This window comes from Malaya genurostris, chromosome 3, assembly GCF_030247185.1.
Source record: "Malaya genurostris strain Urasoe2022 chromosome 3, Malgen_1.1, whole genome shotgun sequence".
NCBI lineage: Eukaryota > Metazoa > Arthropoda > Insecta > Diptera > Culicidae > Malaya > Malaya genurostris.
The window spans coordinates 16,425,067-16,444,373 of record NC_080572.1 but is presented as its reverse complement, the minus strand read 5'-3'; the positions used below and the strand labels follow the sequence as shown (position 1 = coordinate 16,444,373).

At 38.1% G+C, this 19,307-nt stretch overlaps 1 protein-coding gene across 1 annotated transcript; it reads right to left on the bottom strand.

Annotated features, from left to right (window-relative positions):
* Window positions 1-9,667: 9,667 nt before the first annotated feature.
* On the bottom strand, window positions 9,668-15,395 carry LOC131436103 (uncharacterized). The gene is made up of 2 exons (XM_058604596.1): window positions 15,200-15,395; window positions 9,668-15,088 (listed from the first exon to the last, which is right to left on the bottom strand). The coding sequence occupies exon 2, from the start codon at window positions 13,637-13,639 to the stop codon at window positions 11,936-11,938; it is 1,704 nt and encodes a 567-aa protein (XP_058460579.1). The 5' UTR covers window positions 13,640-15,088; window positions 15,200-15,395; the 3' UTR covers window positions 9,668-11,935.
* Window positions 15,396-19,307: the final 3,912 nt, after the last annotated feature.

The window sequence follows — 19,307 nt, the reverse complement described above, 5'->3', positions numbered from 1 at the left end:
AATCAACGGACAAATCACAAATTAAAGTAAAAAATTTTGTGCAGATATTTGAATGGTATTAAATAGTTACGATTTTGATATTCTTTATTTGTAGTGTATGACATATTATTAAATCTTGCAACACTGTAACGATCGCAAACAAGAATAAAACCGAACTTTGTATAAACGGAAGTGATTCGTTTTCAGTATAAATTTACCGAGCCAACCATCCAATTTTCCTACCAATTACCAGTTTTGAGCTATCGTTGGACATTTTTTGGTCCGTTCTCCCGGATCATGGTGGAATTTTGAAATGTTCCGGCGATTTGTGAAGTGTATAACGTGTAGTAGTGTAGCAACGTTTGCCAATATCGGCGCAAGGCCAAAATACGCGTTGGTGGTGCTCCGCCAACAATATGTGCCCGTGGCACGAAAGACTGGACAGTCGCCGTCTTGACGAGATATAATATCGACGCAGCTCGATAAGTGTGTGCCCGTGGCATGAACAACTATCGATCGCCATCTTTGCGTGCACAAATGATGTGATGAATAAGTGTCAAAAGTGGATAAATGACAGCCATTTTGAAAAAGTGAACTTTGTAAACAAAACAAAAAAGATTAATGAGTGAAAGTGCAACACCACGTTTACCGTCGAGTGAAATTCAGCGACGAAACATTCTTGATGCGCTCACTGGATCACATAGTAAACAAGACGACGTAGTGGATCGTATCGCGACTGTTGCCCTGCAGAAGGCTTCACAACAGGCATTAATCACCGAGCGCAGAATGGCACAAAGTTTAGAGGTTCTGTTAGATCGGCAAGCGTTGCTAACAGAGAAGTTACTGCGTATGCGTGATACACTTCAGGAGGAAACCATTAGCGTTCATCTTCTTAAACTTCATGTAGAGACACTACGTCGGACAGCGGACGAATTTGAAAAAGTGTACTCCGAAATAATTCCTTTGCTTGCGAAAGAACGACGTGCAGCAACTCGGATTGAATACTCAAATTTCGAATTAATACATAACGATATATACGTTACGCTGCAGACGAGAATCGAACAACTAGATCAGCAATCTAAAGTGCTGATGTCGAAACATTCCTTCGACTGTTTCTTCATTGGCTCCGGTAGCCCCTGTGTACGTGCAAGCACCTGCTCCTCACTTGCAAGCTCCATTCCCCACGTTTAACGGTACTCTGGACAATTGGTACAGCTTCAAAAGCTTGTTTCAAAGTATCATGGCGAGATACACAAACGAAACTGACGCCATGAAGATTCTTCATTTGCGAAACTCATTGACGGGGGAAGCAAAGGACAAAATAGACCAGGAAGTGGTTAACAACAGTGATTATGCAACAGCGTGGAAGATTCTGGAAGATGCCTATGAAGATAAACGCTTAATTATGGATACTCACATTGACGCTATCTTAGAATGCCAGAAAATCACGAAGGATAATCGTTGTAGATCGTTATCAAAGATGGTTGAGCTTTGCGTGAAACATACGGATGCCTTGAAGGGTCACGGATTTCCAGTCGTAGGTTTGGCAGAGCTAATACTTGTGAACGTACTCTATAAAAAGCTTGATAAGGAGACACAGGAGCAATGGGAGACCAGGTTGGGTAACAATGAGCTTCCAGATTTTCATGAATTCATCGATTTTTTGCGTGAACGAGGACGTGTTCTACAGCGAACAAGTCGATCCCAACAAGTACTTGGACATCAAGCAGCAATATGTCCAAATAAGCGGCAACCAGTCAATCAAAAATCTCACTTGCCTTCTAACTCATTCGTACAAATAGCAAAGGAGATTTGTCCATGTTGTAAATCGGAGCATTCTATTTACAAATGTGAGAAATTTAAAGCGTTACCTCTGTCTGAGCGAAAAGCATTTGTATTCAAGGTAAAATTGTGCTTTGTCTGAAGTCCAAACATTAGGTCAACAAGTGTCCGTCGGAGCAAGGTTGTAAGATACAAGGGGGTGGTCGTAAACACCACAGCTTGCTTCATGGAAATGACTCTTCCAATACGGCAAACTCAGGAAAGGAAGAAAACTGTGAAATTCATGAAACGGAGTCTAACGACCAGTCTCAGAAGCAGCAGACGGCTCCGGATAATCGAAATTGTGCAACAAGTCTTTGTGCTAATAGCATTGGTTTTAGACACCAAGTTATATTGTCGACGGCGCAAGTATTGGTGCATGGACGAGGTGATTCACTCTTAAAATGTCGTGCTCTATTGGATTCTGGGTCCGATAGTAATATCATAAGCGAAAAGTTGGCAGCGAAACTAAACCTAAGGATGACATCCGTGGATTTTCCTATCAGCGGTTTGAACAATATCGAGACTCAAGTCAAGCATCAGTTAGCGACCAGTTTCCATTCCTGTAACAATCCATTCGAATCAAAAATCATGGATTTTCTTGTAGTTCCTCGTGTTACCTCAAACCTACCGATATTCAAAATTGACTCTCGATCGTGGTCAATTCCAACTGGTATACGATTTGCTGATCCATTGTTTTACTCTCCAGGCGAGGTTGATATGATCATCGGAAATGAAGTATTTTTTGATCTTGTCAAAAAGGGCCATCTGAAACTCGGAGACGACGACATTACGCTGTGTGAAACGGAACTAGGATGGGTTGTAGCAGGCTTGGTACCAATTAAGACTACTGTTTCTCAACGGCACATGGATCAGTTGAACCGCAGTGAGGAATCACTGAATCAAACGATGTCTAAATTCTGGGAGTTGGAAAACGTTTATACGGAAAATTCATTAACTGCTGATGAAACCATCGTTGAACAGCATTTCGAAACTGCTCACTACCGCGAAGTCTCCGGACGCTATGTTGTCCGATTATCATTTAATGGCATGGAGGGTCAACTTGGTGACTCTTATGATGCCGCTCGGAAACGTCTCGACAAGCGAATGGTCCAACTAGCGAAGAATCCAGTTAAGCAAAATGAGTATTACAATTTCTTGTGTGATTTTACTACACTTTTATAGAAACTGTATTATTCCCCAACATTTTCACTGGTAAAAAACCCTTCCGGTTTATTATATGATTGATTTCATAACAGAAACAAAAAGGAAACATTAAGACGTTAAAGAGAGCAACGAGTTGGTGATTTTGAATATCTACGAGCAATAAAAACATAAAAATATAATGTTAAATTAGTGTATAAATGTATGAGGAAAATAAAGCAGGTTATAATGTATTCTTGTTATTCTTACATCGAAATTTTAATTAACAAAACTTTTGAACATTTCACATGTTCGAATGATCTTCACCATTGTCAAATTAACCATAATTCCGTGTTTCGAAAGAACCAGAAGTGAAATGTTAAAAATACATGGCACTAGTTGAAACAATAAGTACAATATAAAAATATGTGCTATCATGGTTATGCTAAACATTCCAATTGTAGTAGTTATTCATACGTTATACAGTTCAACATTACTATTCTAGAGCCAAAACCGTTCATAGTAAAAGTGAGCTTGCATATTATTAACATAATCTGATTTTATTGTGTGCTGAAAACCACTATACTCGTACGATTAAATTTACCTCCCATATGGTAGCTGTTACCATTTTATTTTTCTGAGTGTAACTTCATAAGTTTGGTATTAAATATGATATACTTTACATCGGAATTATACACTATACTATAACACTAATCACTCTGTATCTCCGGAACCGGAAGTCGGATCTGATTAAAAAACAAACAGTTTTTACGAAACCTTAAACCTATTATTTGAATGACGGATGGACGAAATCGGTTCAGCCAACTACTAGAAAACTGAGTGACATTCCCATTTTTTACGTTTCGCTTTCAGCGCATCAGTGCGTCAGCAGTTTATATTGTACTGCTAACGCCACCTAACGGTTCAACATAAACCGCTGAGCAGACGTAAAGTTAATGATATTTACATATACACTTATCACACCGATGTGCTATGTCTACTGACGTGCCGAAAGAAACGAAACTAAGTGACGACGTTTAGTGAGTGACATTGTTTTACTTCATTACATATATGTATCATCCTGTAGTTCCGGAACCAGAAGTTGGAGCCGAATGAAACTCAGAAACCTTATATGAGAGCATAGGACTGTTCACATGAGTCTAAGCTTGTAATAATCTGGCCCTTATTCTGCGAGTCGAGTGACGTGACTCGAAAATTTCACCTCACTGTCACATGACTGTAGTCACCCTATTCTAGGAGTCGACTCGGGTGACGTGACAGGTTCATTTTATGGTGAGTGAGATGGTGAACCTCAAGTGACGAACGATTCATTTTCCCAAACGTCAAAACGAGTGGTAAATGTTGCCGGTTGTGAGGTTAATTTTGGAAATGTTGCCGGTTGTGAGGTTCAAATTTTCTCGATATAAATCTTTAGTGTTGAATTTGATTTCGGATTCCGGTTTGTTATTTTTTAATCACGAGTTCCGTTGCCGTGAGTTAGTATGAATTGCCGTTAGTTGGTATGAATAATTAATGTCGATAATCCTGGAAATCGCTACAAGTTACTGGCCCTAATATATTTCTGAATCGTTTGCAACGATCGGTCTTATTTGCAAAGTACTCTTCTGAGGAGCGAAATATCAACTGTAAGATTTGTTTATTTGATTTAAATTAGGTATTAAGTTTACCTACATTGCAGTCCAGACCACTATCACTCATTCGAATAAAATGCTTACCGGTGGACAAAGACCCGTTGTAACATTCTTGTTCAAGTTGAAAGGATCGTAAAGGATTCCTAATTGTATTCTTCCCAGCTAATCTCTCAACAATATCGAGTAGTTAATAATGGCTGCGATTTAGGCAAGGACGAGTCCAATTAAAGTGTTGGTTTGATTATGGTACAGTGTGCTGGTATTGGAGTCTTCATGAGGCACAGATGCCCTGAGTATAATTTTCTATCTCGTTATCTGAACATCCTTTCTCTCACAAAATAATTCATACCAAGCCACTGTGCTGAAGATTGAATATTCAGTTTTCGACTGACTGATGATTGGCTTTTAACGGCCAAATGTTTCTGAGAGTTTCGAATGACTTTGGGCCACATAAACCGTTGCATATCATTAATTTAATTCGTGTCGAATTAATACTGGGTAAGAATTCTTAGTTACACTTAAATATTATATACAGTAGCAGGAGCACAGAATTAGCGATGGCGATTTGGCGATCTCAGAAAATACTGCAAACAAACTAGCACTTTGCCTGCCAGCTACTCGAGAGAAACCAAATCCTGCACTCCTGCTACTTCTACAAAATCAAATTTCTGTTAAACAACTTTTAGTTGAGTTTAATCGAAATAGTGCATGAGACTAAATCAACAGTTTGGATGAAAAAATAAATATATAATGATTAATATTCAACATGGAATATTTTGTCATTGAATTTTGAACTGAAAACACTTCCTAAGAAACAGTTGAGTATATTTTTGCAAATTTAGACCATAATACAAGATTTTTATGGTCTGCAGTTTACTTTTTTTGGATGTCACTTCGGGTTCCAGAACAACAGGGCAAGTGTGTTTAAAATGTATTCCGCCATGTAGAGCAAAATTCAAAAAAAAGACAAACTTCTGTAAACTTGCCTTAAAGCTGTTTATAAATTATATAGGTTGTGCTATATGCGTAAACAACTTTCCTTGTTCAAAATTCAAAGCTTTTTTTTCCTTAGTAACATTTATGAAAACATGAGTTATATGAGTTTTTTACAATAATCTGTGCTTTCGCGCATTTCGTGAGTATTAGTCCTTTCATCCCAAAGTATTATGAGCCTAGTCCATCGTGCTCATAAAGTTGTATCTAATAATTTTACAGCTCAATCTCTCTTCTAATTCTCTGGAAGTATCATTTATCCCAATGTAGGAGAATTGAATTTTTCATAGGAAATCTAAAAAGTAACAACATAATTGATACAATCAATTTTGTTGTTTAATAACAACATCAAACCATGTTAAAAAAATTCAAAGATTTGAAAATATCTAAGATTTTTCGGTTAATATTCCTCCTGTCACTTGCTTTACCGGTACCGACTTTGAAACTCACTGCGTAGTGACTCTTGTCACCCAGATTCGATTGCAAGAATACGGTGAGAGTTTATCGAAGTTCATCCTGGTGACTTTTGTCACTTCATTCGACTGTCAGAATCGCGTGACTCGACTTATCTCACCTCACTCGACTCGCAGAATAAGGGCCTCTGTCAAGCCATCTCGGAGAAAAAATAATAAAATTATTTTTCACACACAAATTTTCTTATCTCGACAAACTTCTTCGAATGGTATAAGGAGGTAAGAAGTTGTGTTCTTCCAGCAATTATTGCTGCAAGCAGTATAAATCAATAAAAATATGAAATTGTTTTGAATTTGTAAATACTGCCATCTTTCTAATACATATGTCATGTTCGAACGATTATGTTGCCAAAAACGAACCATGCTAAAACCGAATCGTCATGAAACAGAGTGCTGTGCATAGTATTTTAAGTGCTAAGAAACAATAGCATAAAACAGTATTGAAAATTTCGTTTCACTTTGCTCCGAAACATCGATTTATCATCAAGCGCGTAAAATTCCTACTAATGGTATAAGGTGAAAATTTGCTTACACAAAAATAATGACATTTAGGTTAAAAATTGACGAATTTTAACAATCTACGGCTTGTTGGATAGCTATCACCGTGCGGAATCGAAGTCTAAAAACATACTCTGTTTTCAAGGTCAATTGCGACAGATATTGCAAAAAAACTGAAAATTTTGACATAAAACTTTGAATAACTCAAAAAGTAAACATCCGATCTCAAAACCATTCAATAGCGTTCAGGGTGACGGGGATACCTTTTATTTTTGCAACTAATCCGATCAAAATCGGTCCAACCATCTTTGTTGACAACACATATACAGACCCACACACATACACACACGAACGTTTTCTCAGTTCATCGAGCTGAATCGATTGGTATATGACACTTGGCTCTCCGAGCCTCGGAAAATTTTTCTAAAGTGAGCGAGTTCTGTACCTATTTTTCATATTTATAAAAACCTGTTTTAATCCACCTAGTGGTGTAATGATACCTTTCTCATTTTCATTTTCTCCTGTATATTACAGCAGAAATTCCCTGAAATACAATTTAAAAAGTTTAGAATATAGTTTTGAAGACTTCTGTTGCATAATACTACTACATTGATATACTACATTTGAGTTTAAGTTAGTGAAAATCTATTCATATGTGAGAAGCTTCATTTGATCACATTTGATTATTATTGTCGGTACTTCCGTAACCGAAAGTTGGATAACGGCATAGTGACATTCGGTTCATTCAACCATACACTAATATAACCTACAAATTGAAGATTTGAGTTTTGGAAAAATAATTTACCGGTATTCGGACTTGGATAAAATTCAGTAGATAAATCATGGGATCATTGTTTGGTTACAGACTGTCATAATCTGCAAGCTAGAGAAATTAACTAGCCAATTTGAAGAGGTAGGTTATGAAAAAAATCATGAAACTGACATTTTTACAGTAAGCACCCTACCACCTATATGAGAAAAGCAAAAAGGTAAAAAAGACGTGTTTTATTTTTGTTAGTTATTTAATTATTCAAAAAGCATTTAGTTGTGTTTTCAATGTATATTACTTGGATATAATGTTTTCTTGGACGTAACAAATTAGCTACCGAGTTACGATTCTAAAAAGGTATATGTAAAATACATCCGCCCTTTTTGAAAAACAAAAAGCCATACTGCACCGTTTCATCCAAAATAAAAAGTAGAATACGTGAAGTCTGATAACATGTTATCCATTTCTGAAATTGCTCCTATACAAAACCAAGATGTAGAGTTTTCACGATCATTCAATACTTACGATTATTTCTCTTTATGGGTTCTCTCGTAGCGTATAACTTCGGAAATCTTTATTAGAAACATCTCTTAAATCCAACTAGAGGTGAGATAACGCCGCTATTTTGTCATTCGACCAGTGTCAGAAAGTTAATCTTCTAATTGAGTCGAATGGCTTATAACCCTGATGGTCTTTGGGGCTTCGATCAATAGTAGATTTTCCCAACAGTTCTATATTCTATGTTCGTTTCTAGGCATAGCTCCGGAAATCCACATTAAACAATACAAAAAAAAGTTTCAATCCACCTAGTCATGTAATGGTGCCTTTCTCAAATAATACATATTTTCATTAGAGTTACTAAGGGATTAATCATAAAAAAGTTTATTTGAATATTGAATAAGAACAAAAAAGTTTCTTTGGGCATGCATTAGTGTAACCTTTTCAATTTTCAACAGTTTTGACCCAAGCTAAAAAAAATTCGTCGTTTTTTGCATTCTCACTCGAAATGACGGTTTAAAATTTTGAACACATCTCACCCTGTTGTTCCGAAACCTGAAATAAGATCCGAACAATGGTCAAAAGCAGTTTATTTTTATAGACGTTGACCCTTATATTATTATTTTGATTATCGCATTTATACCCGGCTTCAACCTTTTCGGTTTTAAATTTTCGTCCACTATTTCTGGTTCTTCTAAAAACGGGAGCTGGGAACCGGTATAGCTGAATTTAGAAGATTTTTCTACGTTTTGTCTTTCTCATATAGAAAGGATAAAACCGACTTTTGAACCGATTCTTCGATTCTTAAAAGAATAACCGAAATCGGTTTGTTTGACCGTCTACTGATGAAAACTATCAATTGGAGAAGATTTTAGGTTGATTTAGAAATCTTTTTACTGTTTTTCGCCCTTTTCAGTGAAGGTAAAAAGTTTTTTACACACTTTACCCTATATTCCCAGAACTGGAAGTCGGATCCAAAGGACCTTTCATTTTAACCTAAGTTTGTGAAACTCGAAAATAAGAGAAAAGTTAGAACACATACTTTCATTTTTTTTGCACATTTTACCCCACAATTCCGGAACCGGAAGTCGGATCCAAATAATATTCAAAAATTCTGTATGGGACCACAAGATCTTGCATTTGAATCTAAGTTTGTGAAAATCGGCTCAGACATCTCCGAGAAAAGTTAGTGCAAAAAAACGTTACATACACACATACGCGCACACAGGCATTTTGCGTACTCGAAGAACTGAGTCGAATGGTATATGAAACTCGGCCCTCCGGGCCTCGGTTCAAAAGTCGGTTTTTACAGTGATTGCATAACCTTTCTATATGAGGAAGGCAAAACCATTGAAACCGAATAAGATCGGAAATCCGCTATGAAGAAAAAAAATGTTTGCCGGGTTCGGGTCGAGTACGGGTGACGATTTTTTTCATTTTAAACAGGTACGTGTCGGGTTTCGGATATTCGACCCCAAGTACTTTAACATTTTCAGGTTTGGGTCGAGTACGAGTGAAGATTTTCCTTTTTTATCGGGTACGGATCGGGTTCGAGTTTGAAATAAAAAATATTCTCTGATTAGTGTCGGGTACGAGTAAAAGTATTTTATTTTCGGTCATGAAAAGGTCGGGTTAGAGAAATTGCTTGCCCAATCATCACTACTAGGTTTCCTTGAAAATAAAAATAATCTACTTACCAATTCTTGTGAAATGGCTTCTTAATCAAGGTGCAAACGAGCGACGAAGAGTTGAAAAGGCGAATAAGGATTTTCTTCAAATAAGGTGAAAGAATTCGAAAGAAGTTTTTTAAGATGATTTATGATAATGTATTACAACTATCATAGTATATGTAGATATATTTTGCATCTTTCTTTTTCAATCGAATAAAAATTCTCATTCAAAATGTATAATATAGTAATAGAAAATACAATATGATTTTTCTTCCCGGTTCGCTGATACGCTTATTTCAACACGGTTAAAATAACTACATGTAATTCTTCTCAAGTATGGCTGCTCATTTCACCTATTTACATTTATTCATCTAACAGATAACTGCCTTCAAATCATCACGCGTCTACGTCTATACCACGAAAGTTACTCAAAGATCAGAATAATAATAATTACTATAATTAGAATAATTAGTACAAGTAATCTTACAAACGAACCTGTATACTTGATGCATTTTAAACGTAGTTAACTAGATAAGTTATGTTGATGACAGTTGAAAACCATGACATTTTTTTACTTGCTTTGCAGGAGAGGAAATCTGTTATTCATGTACAAGATAAACTGAACTGATAGGAAATTAAATTTAAATACGCTTAACGAAAAATTCACTGATGCTTTTTTAAATTTAATTTAATGTTATAAAGTTGACAGTGAGCTAAATCTATCCTATCTAGATGATCTCATTTTATTAGTGGTAGTTACTATCATTATCGCTATTATTAGCTGTTTTGCTTTTGTTGTATTGGCACTTGATTTACTTGTTTCATCTATCACTAATGTATTACTTGCTCGTATGTATACTCCATTAGGCACTTGATATTCACAAAAGTTAGTATTTGACAGAATTGCTTTCATCCGTCTGCTCACACGCTGTTACTAATTAGTTTTGATTTTGTTTTTCTAGTTGCTTTCGATTATAAAAATTTTTAGGAAACACAAAAGCGGGACCGCAGTTTAGAGAGCCATTGCAAGTTCAAAAATAACGTTGATTTTTTGTTGACAATCTGTGCAATTTGTACAGTATATCAAATGTGCTAACAACAACGACGAAGACGACGGTGTTGAGTGTTATTTCTTGATTTTATTTTGCAGTGGGACGAAAGGTGTCACTCAAAAAGAAAAATAAGAGAAAACCGATATCGATTGCCCGTAGGTAAGAGTGCAGGTTACAACTGTGTGGGCAGTTAGTGGGAACTTTAATTTACTAGTTTACACGACGATTGTTCAATCACTCACCTAATTTTAGGTGAGATTTTGCGCGAAAATTTTGGATGAGTACAATTTATTTTTCGCGCATCGTTGGAGAGCTTAGGAAACGCCGAACGATGCAATCGGTAATGCGTCAGATCAACCGAAAAGTCACGAGCACATGCTGGATTAGTGTTGGAAAAAACTGTCGAACAAAATGACTGAACCTACTAAATTGAATTTAGGCAAAGCGAACAGTGCAAAGAGGCAGAACAACAAGTACGAACAGGTAGCAAGAAAAGGTTTCATAATTACGGTGAGACGGAATTACGGGAAATTCCCATCCGTTCGGAGAACTGACGAATCACGTAGCTTTTGTAATCTTTTATTGAATGTATCTCTTCACAGAGAAGAAAGTGTAGAAAGTTCCAACCCCCAAAATTTTTGCACTTGGCATGAGGACTAACTTGCTAGAAACTATATGGCACCTGTGATTTGTTAAAGCATCGATATACGAGCAGCGAGAGATCTGGGTAACCTAGGATCTACCTGCGATCCTGGCAATATGCATTTTTTAGAGGCGGAGTTCCACAGCAATGGTTTCTGACACCTGTGTGTGAAAGGCGGGAGGGAAAAAGAAAAGCATTCTAAATCTTAACAGCTTTAGCAAATCACCCGTCGGTATCGTAATTAACAAACCCGATGAAATGGTTTTGTAATGCTAATCAGTGGAACAGCACTTTACCATTTGCGGTCGTATTTTCATTCTGATTCGCTCAAGCAGCTTTGTGAAAAGACCTGTTCTGGAATACGGTATACTGCGACATCTGGATTGCGATTATCAAACTGCGGTCCATTTTGGTTTCCTTCTGTTGCTATTTAATAAAGTCACGTTCTAATCATTATCAAATTTACATGATAGGCTAGGCTAATATGTATAGGTTATAAATATCACATTTCTGTTTTGCAACAAAGTCCCTGTGGACTCGGAGCACGATTAGTCTCCCAAACAACAATGAAAAGCAGCGGCATGAACGATCATTACATGATCGATGGCTTCCGCGGAAACATCACAGGAATAATCGTATATACTATTGTGTTTAGAAGATAAAACGCATTTCAAAACGAAATCCTGATTTTGATTAGACATAAAGCTAAATTGAAGAAACGAAGAAAATAAGCGAAAGTATGGCTTACCCAACCATTACCTGTGGGGGCATAGGTGGAGGATGATTATTGCTGACGGTGGTGAGATGTTCTCCTTGCGCCAGCCACATCTCAATGTACTTCCGGTTGATGTTGTATTTGGATGCCACGGCGCGGAAGTCACCGCGGCAGCTCACATCGTGATAGTAGCTATCGATAGCCTGCTGTTTCAGTTCTAGGCTGTAGCTGTATCCGTCGTCGTTGCCGTCGGTGCTGTAGACGGATGAGATCGAGGTAGAACTGTCATAACCGGAAACTGGTGAAGCCTGAGGTGCTGCCCAGATGCCACTGTTTGAAGGGGATGGAGATAGGGTACTGTAGGGTGTTCGGGGGATTGGTGTATGTGGTTGCTTAACGTACGGAGGGCTGGACGAGTAAACGTACTGACCAGTTCCGCATTCATAGATATTCTCGTAGTAGCGCTGCTGGGCATGAAAGTTCCAAATGATCGGGTAATCTAGCCTCCCCGAAGAACCGACACCATCTTTCAGTGATTCGCCTAGAGGTGATTCAATGGAAGAATCTTTTTCGTCGTCTTTTTCGTCCAGAAGATAAGGCTTGAACAACTTAAATGATTTTGGCGGACTGGCACCGTCGGCAAAATCGTCACATGCCGAGCTGGATTTGCGTTTACGACAGGAGAGATCGACCGCTTTGCAGTCTTCAGTGGGATCACGCACTTCACATTTGATCTGAGTTGGGGCTGGTGTCGGAGACCGCAGTCGTGACGAGTAAACCGACGATATGGTCGAACAAGGTGAAAGAGCTTGTTCAATCTTGCTGCGGAATTGCTGCGGCAATGAAAGATCAATCGGACAGTCGATCGCATATTTACCGTAGTGATAGTGATAGTATGTATCGAGTAAGTTGAGCTGTTGATCGTAACCTGAATGATGGTGGGTTGGCGTTGTGACGGCTGGAAAATCCCCAGAGACAGGTGAAAAATTTGGCCGCAACACTTGGTTTACCAGTGCCGTCGCTGTCACAGTTGAGGATTCTCGACTGTGATGTTTAAGTACCGATAGACTTGCTGACGACGACGACGACGATGCTTCGTGTGGATGTGAGAACGGCGACGACATTGTGTGAGTGGGAACGGGCGATATTATACAAGCGCTGACGCTGCTCTCTTTGCTGTTGCCGTTGATGATATTATTGTTGGAGGTGGCGTTTTGAGCGACGCGGTGTCTGGTTGAATCCAGAGGCGCTTTTAGTTCAATGGAATTCAGATTCATATTCTGATGGTGAATGTGATGGTGTGGTTGATGAAGCTGGAACTGAGGTTGTTGTGGCGAATGATGATTACCACTATTGCTCATTAGATTGATTTTCATCGCATTGGTTGCCCCATTAGAAGCACTAGTTGCAGCTGCCGAGCGGAGATTATTCTCCACCTGCAACCATTTCTGTATTTGTCTCCGGTGGATGCCATACTTGCGTGCCGTCGCTCTCTGGTTACCCTTGCAATCACTGTCATTTCTGTAGGAGTCCAGCACCTGTAGTTTAAACTGTGGTGGAAAGATTCTCCGAGAACCCATTTTCCCGGCTGTTCCCGAACTATTTCCAACTACTCCGCCAGGTCGTTGCTGTTGCTCCATTCTCGGTTTGCTACTGTTGCATCCAATTTCACTTTTTATCATCGAATGTAGTCCGTGCGCCATTATTGAAGTATTTTCGTAATTTCTACACATTCAATACGCTCACACATTCAACTACCGCAGTCTACTGTAACTGTTGATTTTCACTTCACAAGTGCGGTCCGATAGACACTCTCTGTGTCCACCCGAGAAACTGATAATTGTTCACTATACTTTAACTTTCCGCAGATAAATCTACTGCACAAGTTTCAACTGACACTTGACCAAAACACATAAGTTTCAAAATAATTTTCCGTGAAGACAAAACCGAAAACTATTCTTCCCGATGCCGTGCTGCACATTAATGTTTTCCATTTAAATTTATTTTGTCTTGTGTTGAAGCACTTTGAAATCAACCCGCGAGAGAGGATGGGCGATGTGACTAAACGTTAGCAGCATACACAGTCGAGTGGTATGGTATTATTTTTTCATAAATATATCTGCCTCTTTGGACTCAGCCGAACAGCGAGGGCTCGCATACACGCATATATCGCCGTGTTCGTATCCATACACGGCCGAAGTCGGCGCTGACCTGACTAATACATATGCATGCTCATCGCAGTCAGCAAGTGTGCGATGACTCGCCGTTGTTCAAGTCACATGATGGGTGTGCCGAGGGCAGGTGGCTAGAGGTAGCAACCGGACAGGTTGCGAGAGAGACATTCTTGCAAGTGAAACAGACTGTTGTGTTCATCCTCTTCTATCTACCATTTGTTAGTGCACTCGATTCGATAGTCTACATAGACGTGTGTCGATTCTCCGTTCATAACGCCTACAGGTCTAACATCCGTTTTCGAAACGAGTTTAGAAGCAACGTTGCCGAACTGTTGGTGCTGCGAGTGTGTGGAGTGGAGTCAAAGTTAAGCTTCTTATCGCCCCATGTAGAGGGTCCAACATCCTGTTCCCAATTTACTCTTCTATGGAGAAAAAATCTTCTTATAGTGATCGAACCTGTGCAATAATTTATTTTTAATTAGGTAGTTAAAAAACACGTATTAGCTAAAAATATTTATTGGTCATACAAACACCGCCATGGTGGCCTATCATGCACTAACACACACCAGCGGCAGAGCTCGAGCGAAGTTGCGACCGAGTAGAAACCGAGAGAGTCGGTCGGTTTGCTAGCCAACCAGCCGCCGTCGGTGCCAGTGCACAAATAATGGCAACGTCGCAATATATAATACCGACCAGACAAATTGTCGCCACGACTTGGGTTCGTACCAGACAAAGCGTCGCTGGAGAGTATATAGAAAAAATTGAATGCATACTGATTCGAAATGACGAAATGGTACACTGCCCATCGTTTCACACCTCTGCCAGCATTACCTCTTGCCCGACATGTATACACACATTCCGCCACAGCCGCAAAGCCTACTATCATACAAGCAATTATACAGCTTCCCGTTCCGGCGCAGGGATCTCTCGAAATAGGTGCGGTGATAATTGTTTCTGCCAACATGGCAGCAGTTAGACCACCGCCGAAAGGAAATCGGATTGACTTTTCTGTTGCAAAAAATAAAACACACTTAAAAACACTTATGTCGGTGATGAAAACATGAAAGGAACCGCCAGCGCGAAAACACTACCTTGAGTGAAAAAAAAAAATCAACTTACACATAGCAGAAGTAGCGGTGGCGGTGTCTTTACGAAAACCCTGTCTTTCCCGGTTGACAACGCCCCAGAGGCTGCCAATCGGCTGAAGATCGGCGATACATTGACAGTTTTTCGGCAGCGTCAAGATGGATGCAGATCGCGACAAAAAATTAAGACGCAATACGGTTGCGACTATTTTCACTGCCTTATCGCAACGACACGCGATTCCAGGTATAGCAGGTTATAGACTGATTGCGATTACCACATGTCAGGTAACTTTCATCGTCATCTTCAGTATTATTGGAATATGTGTATTTTTGTCTTAGTTGTCATATCCGATTGATAGGTCCTCCTTTCAGCTTATGTGATTGATCAAAAACCAAATTTAAATTGCTTACTACCTTTATCAAAAAGTTCCCGGAATTTATTTGGAAAATTCTAAATACAAAATTATTCATCAAAATTGATATTGCCCCTTTCAAAGTACTCTCCATCGACTGCAACACACTTATGCCAGCGCTTGATCAATCCCTCGAAACATTTTTTATATTCGGTTCTCGGTTTGGCCATCAGAGTCATCTGCGATTTTTCCATAATCTCATCTCGGGTGCTGAAACGCATTCCACGGAGCGGTTTCTTGAGGAATAGGATAAAGTCGCAGGGAGCCATATCAGGTGAATGTGGTGGTTGCTGAATGGTATTAATTTCGCTGTTAGCCAAATATTCACGGATACCGATGGCATTGTGTTACAGTGCGTTATCGTAGTGCAATATCCACGAGTTGTTTGCCCATAAATCTGGTCTTCTTCGAAAAATTGCTTTACGCAAGCGTCTCATAACGCCTAAATAATACTCCTTGTAGACGGTCTGGCCTTGTGGAAGGAATTCATGATACACAACACCCTTGTATTTGTAGCATATGCGTTCGTTCAAATGATTGAGCTTTGCTTTCAGTGTGTAAATGTACACATTCATTAATCTTGACGAATGTCAAGAATATATTTGTTATTACTAAAATAGGTGTAGATAAAAATAAAATGATACGTGAAGCTGGTGATTCTCGTTTGTTCTGTTGAACGAATAACAAGTCTTTTCAATGTTAATGAGAAAAGCCCTGTTTCCTGCAGATAAAGGTTATGATATATAAACTGTGAACATCGCCAACCGCTTTTCTCGTCATCATTCACAAACTCACGGCCACTTCTGAAACGTTCATGCCACTGATAAACGACTGTTTTCTTCAAGGAAATATTTACCTTGAAAAAGACCTTAACCAGTGGTCGAAATGTCAGACAGTATAAAACAGCCGTTCATATTTAACAGACCGCTAAAGCCGAAGACATAATTATTATATTTTATTGTATTATAGATTATATTACATTATATTATATTATATTATACTATATTATATTACATTATATTATATTATATTATATTATATTGTATTATATTATATTATATTTTATTATATTATATTATATTATATTATATTATATTATATTATATTATATTATATTATATTATATTATATTGAATTATATTATATCACACAGTAGTACATTGTATTTTATTAATAGAAAACATTTATCATGGGACGTAATGGGAGGGAGCATCAGGGCATCGGACGAATTCATGACTGGACGAGTGATTTAAGTCACTTGAAGGAAACTTGTTTCCTTCTGAAGGTTTGAAATGAGTCTGACGAGCCTTTCCAAAACGAACAATCAGGCGGGTTTAAGCATGTATAGCGATACGCTTCATCCATGCACTGGATATAATGGTTGGAAGAGCATCTTTTATTCCCGCAGAATACGAGTAAGTGTCTCTGCGTACATATCCGCTCAACCCTTTTTGTTCGCTTTTATGTAACAGCTCTAGTAAGAAGGTGAATGGATGAATGGAATATCGGGGCTATGCATCCACTGGCAAGTCCTTGAACTGATAGTGAATTCACTTTGCATCACATCATCATATCACATAATCATTGCATGGCTAAAGCTACGATCCTATTGTTCTTAAGAAATCTTCAGGTCGTGGCTTGAACATACGTCAAATGGCTTCTAAGAGAAGAGTACAACGCCTAGAACTGGTAACCCGGGCGTTCAAAACTTATAGGATGACATAATATTGTATTATTTGTTTCGATTTTTTTCAAATTTGACTACTGTTACGATAATATTGATATACACCGCGATACGTTCGAAAGTATGTCAAATTCGTATTACCGTTTACATTCGAATTATTCACACTGTCAAACATCGTACATGCATAAGAACAATGCCAATCAAACTTTAAACCATCAGTTCTGGTACAGACTTGAGTTGTAATGAAAAATGTATGTTATCATTTATTACTTGTTTACCTCCGTATCGACTATTCGACGAACACATATTTTTTTTCGAACGAATGCGAACAAGCCATTCTTGTTTCCACTCGAATGTGTACGAACGCGATTCCTGTGCAAAAAAAGGATTGGTATCACAGGTAGTTTTTAGGAAGATTCCAAGCATCAAAGAAGTGACGAATGCTACATAATAAATAAATATCGTACTCAAGATTAATTTTATTTAAGTCAGTAAATGAAATTTTAAAATTAAACTTCATGCAAAGTAAAAATAGCAGTCCAATCAATAGTATCTGCGAAAAATATTTTGCATTTTCTTACAATTTTGTCATGTTTTTGATAGTCTACATATTTATTACATTGGTAAAATCATGCATTTGATATAAAGTAAAGCATGTTTAGCCATGTCGTATTTTCCATAAAATATCTAATAGATATGGTAAAATTTGAAGAGTACAAATTTTGAACCTCACATATATTCGACGGCTCACGAGGAAAAAAAACAAGCATTTGGCTATGAATGCTATGCTTTCTAAATGTTTGTTTTTAAAAAATTATCATTTGATTACAAATCACCCTTACATTCGAAAAGAAATTTGTTGGAAATCGGTTAAGCTGTTTTGATGTTTTTTTTCGAACGGTTGATTCGCAATATTAAACTGACGAATCCAAACCACGGCATTTCGTCTATTTCTCTGTAAACGATAATAGGACTTTTCGTTCGTACGAATGATATTCAAATACACGTATCGTTCGAAACTAAACTGACATACATTCTAGTGTTTCGCATATGGTTAATTACAAGAATTATAGCGATTTCATCGTGGCTTAGCATTTATTTGAAGAAGTTAACTGATATTGAAATATTTGTCGTATGGTCGATACGGACATGAACATGAATTAGGGTGATAATTACTCCTTGTATGCCGAGTCTCATACTTACAACTGGCTTGGAATAGCGCCATACTTCCTGGAATACAAACGTAATCATCCGTAATTAAATAGTCTTTTTCAGGCCTCCAAATCTTCAATCGATCCTTTTCAGAACCTCAAAAGTAATTCAAAGAACTTATTCAGAAAACTGACTTACACTGGTACCCTGTTTCTGAGAAAACACCTTTTTCCGAAACCAAGTGGACTTATTTGGAATGCTCAAAATAGCAACTTCAGCAACTTGACTTGTATAAAGCCACCAAATTTTATATAACACGAATGCAGTCTTACACCAATCGCAGGGTTATGTATGTCTCTGACATTTCCACCTCCTATTTTTGCATGACTACGATAGAATATTACTCTGAACCGTATTGAATGATTCGGTTATGAGGAAAAGGTACAATCAGGTTATTTTTTCATCAAATAGGGTAACGGCATTGCTAACCAAATTAATTAACTTCAACTTTCATCTCATATATTGAAACCATTAGACAGAGAGAGACTTTGCTATCTTTGTTCAATGCATCGACTCAAAGGATTGCATACTCTTCGAATTTTCGCATCGCTGTAACAGAAATGTAGCACCCTTGGTACAATAATTTTGCTATTGTATTGTTTCTTATAATTGGGCCAGAGCAACGGTGTCTCGTAATCCGTTGATTGTAGACCGAGTAATCAGTGGAACAATGTGGTGGCTCGACTAATGAGATGACCATTGGTACAATACAATGTGTGGAGGAACATTAACGTTACACTACATGGAAAACGCATTCACTGTAACTCAAAATCTCGCGTTCTTTGAAAGCTCTCGAGTCCAGTTGCAAGAACCGTGTTTTTATCGATTTAAAT

Coding starts and splice junctions, on each gene's coding strand:
- LOC131436103 (XM_058604596.1), bottom strand. CDS start 13,639: ATGTGTAGAAATTACGAAAATACTTCAATAATGGCGCACGGACTACAT.